This window comes from Haliaeetus albicilla, chromosome 7 (assembly GCF_947461875.1).
Source record: "Haliaeetus albicilla chromosome 7, bHalAlb1.1, whole genome shotgun sequence".
NCBI classification, from domain to species: domain Eukaryota; kingdom Metazoa; phylum Chordata; class Aves; order Accipitriformes; family Accipitridae; genus Haliaeetus; species Haliaeetus albicilla.
Window position 1 is genome coordinate 35,976,135 of NC_091489.1, and position 12,640 is coordinate 35,988,774.

General features: G+C 41.5%; 1 protein-coding gene across 2 annotated transcripts in view; it reads left to right on the top strand.

Moving 5' to 3' along the window:
* Window positions 1-232: 232 nt before the first annotated feature.
* EFEMP1 (EGF containing fibulin extracellular matrix protein 1) overlaps window positions 233-12,640 on the top strand; it is a 49,835-nt gene continuing 37,427 nt past the window's right edge. Inside the window, exons 1-4 of one of the 2 annotated variants that reach the window (XM_069787663.1) lie at window positions 233-394; window positions 1,038-1,125; window positions 4,078-4,126; window positions 4,305-4,565. In XM_069787663.1, coding sequence (XP_069643764.1) covers window positions 1,045-1,125; window positions 4,078-4,126; window positions 4,305-4,565 — 391 coding nt within the window. In that variant the 5' untranslated portion in view covers window positions 233-394; window positions 1,038-1,044. Of the gene's footprint in view, window positions 395-688; window positions 916-1,037; window positions 1,126-4,077; window positions 4,127-4,304; window positions 4,566-12,640 lie in introns of those variants that run through there. The other variant, XM_069787664.1, reaches the window with a different exon arrangement.

Below are 12,640 nucleotides of genomic sequence, written 5' to 3' on the forward strand. Positions count from 1 at the left end.
CAACACGCCTCCGGCGGCTCTGCCCACGGCTGCCCTCGGGCCCGCCGCCCCCTCCCCTGACAGACCCAACATGGCGGCCGCGGCGGCGCCCCGGGCCGGCGGCGGGCGGGCGCGGGGAGCGGGGAGCGGCGAACGGCCGGGCCGGGCCGGGCCGTCCCCCGCCTCGCCCCGCCCCGCCCAAGGGCTCCGGCCCCGCGGGGCCGGTAGGGGGAGCCCGGGGACTCCGGTAGGAGCCGGGACCGAAGGCCCGCGGGGAGGGGGGGAAGGAGAGTGAGCGGGCGCCGGCACCGCCGCGGAGCCAGCGGACGGACAGACGGGCGGACGGGGCCGAGCCGCCGCGGTTACGCGCCGCCGGGAGCAGCGACCGCCGCCGCCCGCAGCGGCCCCGCCGCAGGTAGGAGCGGGCAGTGCCGGGGGGCTGTGCGCCTCGCCGCTCCCCGGAGCGGGTTTGCGGGGCAGGGCAGGGTAGGGCGGCCCCGGGCCGAGCCCAGCAGGTGCCCGGCGGGAGCCGCTGGTGCGGCCGCGCAGCTCGGCTGGGCGGCGATCGTCTCCCCGCGGGGAGGTGGGTCCCGCAGCGCGTCCCTGCCCGGTGTCGTCGTCGTCGTCCCCCGCCTTCTCCCCCGGCCGCTTTCCCGGCGGACGGTGAGCTTTTACCTAAAAATCGCTTTGCCACCCCAAAACGTGGGATGGCAGGGCGGTGACACCGCCTGCCCCTCGCCCAGCGCCGCGCTGGAGCGCGCCGCTTGTAGTTCAGTGTGGCATTAAGTGCTGTGTTATTTTAAACTCCATTTACTTCTGATTATTTCCGCCCCCTCCCCTCCCCAGCTGGCTAAAATACACCGGGCTGGAAGCACAGCCAAACCTCACCCTCTTCTTGCAGGAGAAAAGGGGCAGCGTCCCGGCCGCTTCACCCAGGTAGAGGCTGGGCGGGCGCTCACAGCCGGTCCCGGAGCCGGTCCCGGAGGTGCTGCCTGCGTCCCCCGGCCAAGGAGAGCGCTAAAAATATTCCCACTTTATTTGTTTTTCTTTCTTTCAAGGTTCACGATGTTGACAGCTATGTTCTTGGCTGGTCTCATTCTTATTACAGTACATTCGCAGGAAACTGAGGAAACCATAACGTACACGGTAAGGTTTAATAGAGTTCGAGGTAATTACTGCTTTGCAGGGATTCTTTTCTAAATGACATTTAAGAAAAACCAAATTTCTTGCCGATGTATAGCATGCAATACAAAGTTCTTTGCGTTCGAACGTTAACCGTAAAGCTGTTACTGCACTGAAACAGTGTTTTAAAGTTGAAAAGATTGAGCAAAATAGGCTACAACTGCCTGTTCTGAAAAGCTTATCTATGTACTGAGCTTGATGAACTGAACAAAATTATGAGGTTTTAATATTTTTTTTAATCCATTTTCATAAAGACAGGGTCCCTAGGACCTTCATTTGAAAGATATGGACTTTGACAGATAATTAGGTCAAACATTCTTTTGTGTTTTCCTTTGGGTATTTCAAGCTGTTTTTAACAAAATGTAAGTACTGCAAAATTCGGTGCTCTTAATGAAGCATCTTAGTCCTGGAGTGATGATAGGACTGTTGGTTTCTGAGCTGGTTTTGAGCAGTGGTTTTGCATGGCTTGATAAAATTGTACAAGAATACTGGAAAGAGGTTCTGCTTGTAACCAAGTGATAGGGTAAGAGATTTAAAGCCTTTTTTGTAAGGCTTTTTTTAATCTGCTTGTGTTCAGTCTTTGGCTTGCATAATGCATGTCATAGAAGGAGTGGCAATTACATCGGCTTGGGCTGGGGAAAAACCCACATTTTCACATCTGATTACAGTTGTAATCCCTGCAACTTGCTTCATATGGGTGGACCTCTGAATATGTGTACAGACATTAGTGCAATGCCACACAAGCAGAAAATTCTGCACACATGCAAAAAGTTAGAGAACCACAGCCAAAGACTGAGATTGTGTCTTATACAAGTAATCCCACTGAAGTCAGTGGGATGGCTCAAGTGAGTAAATATTGCAGAGTTGGACCTTATTGTAGAAGACGGGGCTCAAAGAAGCCTCCAGTGAGCATCAGGAAGTCAGTCATAAAACAGTTTAACACTGGGCTTTAGAAGCAATAGATTTTTGAAGGTTGAGGGTACTTCTGTTTAGAGGCTTTTGTGATTTTATTTTTTTTTTTTTTTTAAGTCCCTACATATAAGTGGAAACTGAAGATCTAAGTACCTTTTGAAAATCCAGACTAACATAGGGATCCTATCCCCCCTCCTTTTCTGCATTTATTACATGTTCTTTTTAAAAAATTAAGTAGCCTTTTCTGATAAGCCTGCATAGTTCTGTTTATACCAATGGAAAATTTCTAGCATGCATATATGACTTGGCTTCCTATACTCCATTTTTGAAGAGGTCTTAGCATTTAGGTGCTTCAATGATCATTAGACTCTAATCATGTAAAACTACTTAACAAAAAAAACTTAGCTTTTGAAATTTTACTCTTAGGATGCTACTGTTTCTCATGCGTACATTGTATTCATTTAGGGCCAAATCCTTTTCTATTCTAAAAGTCCCTTCAGCTGCAGTAATAGATGGACTTGGCTCCGTACAGTTAAATAGACAGTACTTCTGTTGTGCATTAACAGGAATTGGGTGATTCAGTAAATGCACGAATTAGCTGTTTTCCTTTGGGTTTGCGTTTTCATAGCTACAGTAACTTTGGTGTTGTCAACTCAGCATGTAGTCATTCCTTTAGAGATTGAGAACTGTAATACAGTTTACTGTCCACTTACCCCTTTGGAAGAAAAAGCCTCCAAAGTTACAACTTGCTGCCACATTTGACAGATTGCTGGTGTCACCTGCAAATGAAGAATATATTTTCAATCCTATTGCTGCATCAGTGTCTGTTAGTAACAAGTTCCTCAAAATAACTTGAGGATAGTACATGGAACAAGTGGATCTAGGCATTGGAAGGTCAAATTTGTCGCTTGCATAGTTCCTCTGCAGCAGAGGAGTTGCAACAAGCTTTAGCTTGCTTGACTGTGACTAATTGCATTAGCCAACTCAATTCTTTTTTTCTGTAGGGCCATTAAAGCAATATCCTAAGCAGCATAGGATGCATATGTACCTACATAGTACAGCTCAATTGATTCATTGATATTTTAAATGTGTCCACTGTAGTTGGTAGCATTGTGATACTCTGCAAATCAGTTTCTGTAACTGTCACCTGTGATTAAAATTACTGCCCTCTAGACAGTTTAATGTTTTGGGGCAGAGTAATAATGAAGATGTCTGTCTAACTGCAGGGCAGAATATTTAAAATTCTTCCTGAACTTACTCGTCTGCACTGATATGAATAGTTGCGGAGTACAGTCTCTGAATTTTGCTAAGTCTTAATTCTATAAGTAGTCCCACTGTTATAAACTCATAACTGATTATTGTATGTCTCACAATATAAATTGTTCTTCCTAGACTGCAGTTCCTGGAATCATGTGATTTTAAAAAGCATGTGAACGAATTTCCAGCTGTCATGGGATCCTTCCCCATTGCTAGAGTGCTAATGGGAGAGAGGATGAAGTACAGGGGCATAGAGGCCCATTAGCCCCTCTGGCAAACCGGCCCCAGGAATGAAAGATGTTCACCTGTTGGAAGGCAGTGAACAAGACCAAAATTCAGGAAAACTTGCTTGTTTTTCATAAGAAGATTTTCATACTGGTCAGCTGAGTCAATCCAAAGGTTCATCTATTCCAGGATTCAGCCAATGACAGATGCTTTAAAACGGTATATAGGAACAAGGCAAGGAGAAAGTGCTGCTTTCCTCACTTTGTTCCCCAGCCCCAGTAAAACCTACCTACTGGCAATAAATGGTATCTTAGGAACTTCCTGAGATAGAGGCTGTCTTTATATACACTCGCTGTTGTTCCTGCGCAGCAATGCTGAACCAATAGCCATTTTTCTAGCTTATGAAGGTATGCAAACGTTGCATTTCCCTTAATGTCAAACTTTTGAGTTCATTGAAATATGCTTGATTATTTTTCCAATCCTGAGTAGCCTAACATTTAATTTTTTTTTTTTCCTCTATAGCAATGTACAGATGGCTATGAATGGGATCCTGTTAGGCAACGGTGCAAAGGTACAGTAAGCAATTTTCAAAGATGGACTTGCCACTGGTATTCTTTAAGTATTGTCATTACACACCCCCGTTTTGGACAAGGAGGTGTGCTTGCATGTCTCATTGTGTTACTTGTATTAATGGCTGTTGCAGAAGGTTCGACTTTTAAAAGCATGACTTGTGTTGTTGCTAACCACAGATATTGATGAATGTGAAATAGTCCCAGATGCATGTAAAGGTGGGATGAAATGTGTTAACCACTATGGAGGATACCTCTGTCTACCTAGAACAGCGCAAATTATTGTAAATGAGCGAGAAGAAGCAGCAGCCGAATCCACTAGTGGTCGAAACAACGTCATTCGACGGACTCCAGCAGATCCTCACCGTGCCCCTCCAAACCCAACTCATCAAATTCAGTGTGCAGCTGGGTATGAGCAAAGTGATCACAATGTGTGCCAAGGTAAGCAAGCTGCTGTATGTTTTGCTTTCAGTATAATTGGAGTGTATGTGATAACAAATCTAATACCTGGAAAATGAAAAAAATGAAAAAAGCCTATAACTCTTGCATTTACTAGAATATATTGTTGCACCATTAAACTGGACATGTACACACTTAAGATATAATAAATAAAATACATGCATGTTGTTATTGTTCAAGGTAACAGAACTTGCAGTTTGTTGCAGCCTTACAGTCTGTTCCATCTAGTTCAGGCTAACAAGTAGAACTAATTCTGTTGTCTGTAGATCCTCAAAAAAAACCCGCACCCTTAATGCAAGTAAGCAACTTTAGTCAAACATTTTGTTTTGTATTAAGTATGTCCAGGAGAGGCAGTGCTTTGAAAAAAGTAGGCAACACAGCAAGTCATATTATAGACAATTTCTCAAGATTTGCAAAACTATGTATTTTACAGTAAGTGAATGCTGAATGGAACAAAAAATAACCACCATGTGAACTTGTGTTTAGACCAGATTGCAATGGGGAAGAATATGGTGTTTTTATTATGTATGAGGAATATTTCTCAACTAGTAGGAACCAAACATCTGAACAGCTTGTGCTCTTCTGATCTCTATGGAAGTAGTTCTACACAGACCCTGCCAGCTCACTTCCAGTCATAGTCTAGCCAGTCTTTGAAACTATGGCAATGAAGAGCTTTCATCTCAGTGTACATACACCACATGCAGTGCCAAAATTCTCAGGGTATTAGCAATGTTAATTGTATGCATTCGGGAACCAGACTCACAAGCACTACTGTAAACTAAGACTGTTTCATTTATTATTTCATATAAATAGTTTACTCTTATATTTGCTGAAGTAACAAACGTTTCATCCACTGTTTTGTTTTCTTTCATAAAAACATATTCTACTCCTTGTTCACAAACTTGATTTTCAAGCACATTAGTGAGATACCCGTGCAAACAGAGGGCAAAACTTAACCCCATGTTTCATCTTTTCCACTTTGTGGCCCATAAGAGTATAATCATATAAAATAGCACTTGAGTGACTATAATCAAGGCAAGCTGTAATATACAGTGGTAGTTCCTTTCTCCCTGGTATTCATGTATACAGAACATTATTTATCACTAGTAAGTAAATTCCCTGTCATTCTGAAGCATAGTAATCATCATGGAGACTGGGTAAGTTATTTTTGTAGGCAAAGCCTCAGAGTTGCATTTCTGGCTTATCTGCTAATTCTCAACATTTCTGTCACTCTAATTCAAGAACAGCAAGTAAAGAACCTACCACAGGAGGTCAGTACCATGATCCCCTCAACCCTGAGCGTTCACTTAGGGTTATCAAGGGAAAATCAATGTCAAGGATGGCAAATTATTTTTTCCTTAGTTTAACTTAGCAAAGCAGCAGCAGAACCAGGAACAGAATACCAGACTCCTATGTTTGATCCGGCACTCCCTCCTTCAGGTGATGTTGTGTTACTGTGGCTGGCACTCATCTTCACTGGTGAACTGCAATAAACCGCTTCAACTTTAGCCTGTGACAACGTTTTTGTTTGATAAAAGAATGCAAGTAATGCTAGAAGACTCCAAACATGAACATCACTTTTGCTACAATGGCTTTAGGTGTATAAATTGGGGATAGCATAGGAAAGTTTAACAGCGTGTAGTACCAATACCTTATATTCCAAATAACAGTTGAGAGTTAGGGTTAACTTACAGACTGACAACTGGTTGACGTTTTTGTTTTGTTGAGGAGAAGATTGGTGGTGATATATTACTATTACTTTGTTCCATGCTCTGGCTTCCTGAAACTTGCAACTAAATATTTATATTCAATTCACAAATCTTTGGCTAATTTATAACAACAACTAACTGTTGTTATAGTACCAGAGCTGTTTAACTAGCAGACCCAAACTATGGTGAAATCTTGGGCTTGACTGAATCAAGTTTTGCTACTAATTTCTTCATGCCAAAATTTCAATCTAAATGCAGAAAGCATGGAAATATTAGTGTTTAAAAGTTGAAATGTATTGTACTGAATGAATTCCAGCTGGAAAAAGGGTAGTGGACAGTGCTTGAAAGAAAGGATAAAAGACTTTTGGAGCACTTAAAGCATGCATTCAACTTCATGATCTTCATGCTTTTTGCTGCTGAAAATATCTTATAAAAGATAATCTTGATCAGCAATGGTCCCACTGTGGATTTATTTAATTATGGTTAAAAGACTTTGCTATGATAACTGCTTGAGGCTCCTAGGGAGTGTAACTTACACATATAGTCACACTTAAGCTTGTTTTATTGTTTAGTAAATCAAATATGAAGTCCAGCTCCTTCTAATTGTTTGCAGATGTATGACATTTTCCTTCCAGTCCAGCAGCACTAAGTATTTTATAGCCAATGTGAAAGTGTGGAGACCTCTGCTTAAAACAATAACATGCTCTGAGGAGCTGTATTACTGACATCATACTAGAGTATGAGGGGCCTTCTGTTTTCATACAAATATCCACTCCCTTTTTAAACATTGAATAGTGAGTATATGATAGGCCAAGCACACTTGTGTTGCTTTCTGTGCTTGGAATAAACATGCATAAATGACACTAGCTCTGTTGGACTTTAAGAGGCTTCAGTGATGTGCTGAGCTTCATCATTAGGTAAAGCATGGTGTAGTGTGGCCAGATCCTATTTCTGTTGACAGGAATGAGAAACCTTGAGAGGCGTATGATTCTCTGCACTTAATCTACCAAAACATGGCCATATGCCTGAGTTACAAAGATACTTAATACCTTCTTAACTTCTGACCTGAAGAAAACAAGTGACAAGTATGATACTTATCAGCATTGAGAGTTTTCTGTCTGCAATGCATGCTCTTATTTATTAGAGACCATGTAGCACGTGAATAGCACAGGTGGCAGGTTGATAGCAAAGCACACTGCCTTGCAGAAGACAACTCCATGGAAATGACTGCAGTTTCCTATGATATACATAATTTTTTATAACTACTAGTAGTCAGAAACAAGTTCTTGTATAATTGTGTTGATGTTAGAAGTGTGGGTAGCAAAAATTGGGAAGTTCTTAAGATGCTGTACGTGAGCAGTAAGTGCTAGGAAGCCCCAAAACTGATGAAGAGATGACGGGAGGTTATTCTGGAGAAAGATCTCTTGTGTAGAATATGTACAGAGCATGGAGTTTTGTGCTTTAACTTAAAACACTTTAACTGTATCTTAAATTCTGAGTTTATGACCTTAACTAATCCTCCCTCTTCCCACCTCTGTATACTCAATTCACTGTCACTTCTTAATTTGCCTTTAACTCAAAGGGCTGCTGAACTGGTCACTAAGGTAGATTCCCATGTGTGGCACCTGCCAGCACTTTCAGGAAGCCACTGAGATGTTCTGACCTGTCGTTGTGAGAGTATCACTCAGACTGGGAAAAGCAAAAAACAGAATAAGAAGTATTTTTAAGTAAATTACTGAGTTAGCTAATACTCACAGATACTTTTTGCCTGATAAAAAACATAAATAGCTGCATTCTGTTGCCTGCATACAAGACTCAATTGTATTTTCTACTGTGGTGTTAGGGCTCTCTGTGATTTGAGTCTGCTCCTATTGAAGTCAAAAGAAAATCACCCAATTAATTCAATTTTGTCAAATCTAGTCTGCAAGAAACTACTAGCTTTTCCTAGAATTTTAATGACACTTAAATGAAAAAAAAGACCAAGCAAAGGTACCAAATAACTTGTAAACTTAAGAAGGGAAAGGAACTTTTTTTTCTTGCCTTCCTATCATACTGGCAGTAGAAGCACTAAAGTAAGCAAACTTTTTTGCTCCTCAGATAGATTAGCTTCCTGCATTTCTCCAGTTTCTTTATAACCCTTTGTGCTGCTGTGACTGTAAAATACGGGGGGGGGGGGGGGGGGGGCGGGGGGCGGGAGGAGACAGATTGTAATAAAAAATATCAATGCTTGCTTATATGGAAGAGACACATTTTTCCAGAGAGTTCTGCCTTGACTTGGTGGACATTGGTTACTTTTTTTTCTTCTCTGTGGGAGGAGGAAATGAATGAACTTCTTTTCTGTGCTGTGGTTATTTTTCCCCTGCAAAATCATTTTAGGGATCTCTATTGGTAGGGGTTAGGGGTTTTTTTGTGAAGTTTTCCAGTACTTTTCAAAGTAACTTACCATACTCAGTGTCGCTTTTTGCCTCAAGAATTTAACATGGTGTAAGTAAGTCAAATAAGCCTAGATTTTGCATCTCTAGATTACTTTTTTTTTTCTTTATAGGAGGGAGGGACAAGGGGGAGCAGTTTGTGATGGTTTGTTTTCTGTACAGAAATCACTTTATATTATATGTATATATGTCAGGGATGTGCAACTTGCATATAAAGGAGATTAAAAATCGGATAAGTGCAGGTGCACTCAGCCTGGCCCTTTGCAGAACTAGTTCAGGTTGGAAAGTCGGGGTGTGCCTCTGGCAGGGTGCTCTTCATTGACATTTTGGCTGGGGTGCAGACTGCACTTCTGAAATGCACCTCCTAATGAGCTCCACTTAGCACACTTTGATTTGCCTCACTGAGCGGTCTTGGAACATGCAAACCAGATCCCATTCAGAAGAAACTAAACCTGAAAGGCACTGCAGGAGTACCGCTAATATGCCACAACCACTAACAAGCATTCAGGCTCCAGGATCAGACTGGAGGGAGCCTGGAGACCCTCAGAAATGCACATACTGGGACATGGGAGCCTCTGCACCAGCTTCTGATCTGCTTCTATGGGTTCACACTACTTGCTAATATAGACATAAGCTAAAATATACCTTTTAATAGCTTCTTAGGCTGGCCCCAGAAATGTTTTGGAGAGCCTTCTGTAAAATACTGCACCATCCCAAGTTTTCCCACTTCCTGTATTTAAGGAGTACTTTTAAAAGAGCCTGAGTTGTGACAAGTTTAATTCCAGAGTTGTTCCTCTCAACAACATAAGACCTGTTTAGTCTGAGGATAGGGTGAGGAGAGAGGCTGTTGTAGGGAAAAATAAGGTCTAGTTATCTGGTTTAGGATGCCATTAGTTCATCAAAGTGCTTACTCAGACACAGTTCATATGTACATATGTTTGCTACAGTACTTCAGAAAGTGGAGAATACTTGCTGCCAGCAGTAGCCACCCTAAGAGACTGACTTGGTTATACATGCCATTTGAATACTAATTACTTGGAAAAGCCGTAGGAATTTTGCAGGTCTAAGAGAATCCACAGAAGGATACAAGCTGACATTTTCACAGCTATTTATACTGAGTGTTCATAGACACCAATTAATTTCTTGTACATTTGGGTACATCATGCAGAGATCATCTTTCATCAGCCCATCCTGAACCAATTGTTCAAGCTGTTAATCTGTGAAACTGCTGCATTTTGCTGCAAAGAGCCCTTTCTGGAGAATCTCTTTAATAGCCTTGAGGGACCAGGGGAGAGGTCACAAAAAAACCATCTTATTTTGAGGGTCTGAGGGCCTGGGTTTGGGCATTTTCAAAATTTAGCCACTCTGAATCATCTTCCCATCTGTGCTATTTGCACAGCTGTGAGTGTCATGTCAAGACCTTGGATAGACATTCTCTGTTCTGTCTGACCATTTTACTGTGAACATCCATCACAAGCATAAATACTAGCAGCTGCTTTACTTCCTTTAGACTTACTGCTTTTCCATTATTCCGACCCCTGCAGGAATATGCTCAGTACGTTGCAGCTAAAGATTCATACCATATGCTAATCGTGCTAAGTACCCTAGATTCAGGCAAGCTTCCGAAAGTTGTATTTACCTTAGCTTCTTGAATTGCAATTATGCAGGCAAGCACTAGACTTCCAAGTTTAAGTAAACTCATTAGCAGTTCTCATGGCTTCTTATTCAAGAAAAATGGGATCATACAGTAGTCACATCGACTGTCATACTTTTGGGTTTGATTTGTTGATTGTAAAGCCTGTTTGCTTAGTAGCTCTGAGGAGGCTGATGTTTTCACAAGCAAAACATAGCAAATGTATTCAGAAGGCACATGGCCTGAAGAAAGTCCAAACCTCCAGCCATCTGTCCTTCTTCAGAATTTCACTCTCTAAGCTGGAGGTCTTTTTTGTAATGCAATCAGGAATAATACCAGATAGCAAAGGGGAAGAATGTGCTTATGTCTGATCCTGACTGGGCATCCCAGTATACTTGGCACCCCATTAAAAGGCACGGAGTATTTATTTATCCCTTCAAGGAATTCCCTGTATCTGTTGCAAATGCTCAGACACAAGCATCCTAAAAGTCAGTAAACTCTACAAGGAATGATAGCTGTCATCTGTTGCATTCAATAGCATCACATAGCTTAGAAGGCGATTTGTGGGAGCACAAGCTGGCTTTTGTTCCCTGTTTCAATACCTGCTGTCAATCAATTGTGGTCTACAGCATTGCAGTGATACAGAAGGTTTCCCTAGCAGCTACAGCAGCGTGAGAGCATCCTGGCAGCTACTTTTAGCACCCTTCTGGGATATTTTTATAGTGATACCCTTGCCACTTTGTGGATAGATTCTTTCTCCCATGCTGCCATGAAAGAATTATAGTGATGTTCTCAATGTGTTTGCTTTGAGCAGGTCTGCAGTTATTTCATCCCGGACTACTGCATTATAGTTCTTTAGCCTGCTGAGAAAGGTTGTGTGTTCCTCTTTTCTTCAGTTGTTTGCTCAAGGTAATTTTCTCTCAACCAACACGTTTTTCTCTGTTTTCAAACCTGATTCCTGCTTCAGATTACTTAGTATATAATGGAAATGCTCTTACCTGTGTTTTATTTTCATTTTTGAAATTTGGGTTACTGAGTCACCTTTTCTAACCCTGGAACATCTCTAAAGGTTCTCAGCATTAGACACACACTTTTTAAAGGTCCAGGACATTTCTTGAGCATCTCCAATGATGGGACTCTAATTTAGCAAGCTGGAAAGCTAGCGCAAGAGCTGAAGTTCAGAACTGTTATTTTCTTCATTTCTTTTTCATGTTGGCAAAGGAAAACGATAGCTACTGTTTCTCTTTGCCTTTCTGTGTGTGCCAAAATTGTCCTACAGGAAGAACAAAGCTTCCCGCAAATACAGAAGTGGTCTGTTTGATTCTTCACTGTACCACCTAGTAATGCCTATGTTCCTTTGCACGTCCTTTACTAAGGAAAAAATGTCTGATGCACTATAGCCAAGTGAACCAGTCTCCACCATTACTTGAATTAATTCAGTATGTTGTTTAGGCTTGCTATTTTCCTGTCATCAAGGACAATGAGAACATAGTGTTATAGGACCCCATACTCATGAGATATTTTTGGTCTGGTGGAAACCACAATGAGAGAGTAATTTTTGAGTCCACCTTACCAGGTTGCATCTTAAACATTCTGCATATTTTGTGGTGTGGTGTGGTCAACTATTCTTGTACAGCACTTTGTCATGGCAACACTTTTGTCCTGTGTATGTGTTGACTGAGTAAGAACTTCTACTTTTTGTTCATGGGTTTCATATAAGTTGAGCTTGGCCATCTTCTTTCATTATATTTAAAGAATATTTATTCTCATTTTCCTTCTGTGATGCTTTTTGAGCTGTTTTTTTCTGGACCATCATCATTTATGCATGTTCTGTAATAATTCATATGAGATTTAAGCATCCTTTTGGCTGAAGGGTTCTTATCAAAGGGAAGCTTGCCACATACCTGTTGTAAAGTTAAATTGCTTCTATCCACAAGATTGAAAGATCTGAACTTGGCTAGTAGGATCTCATCTCTCTGTATGTGACAAGAATATATGGAATAGGTAATCAGCCATATAAAGTCCATGGATAAAAAGCATGAAATTTCAAAGGTTATATCTGCTTTCATCTTTAATTTGCTAGGTTTTGTTTTCATAGCAGCCAGAAAGCAATAGTTTTGGAGAGAAATATTTGCCGTAATTCAATATACAGCAAAATTTAACCCGAAAGAACTAATCCACAAGAATCCTGCTTGTACTTTCTTTCATTTACATTTTAACTTTACCAAAAATACAAGCAGGATTTGCAAATTACAGAGCTATGAAGTAGTTTAGCGTACATGT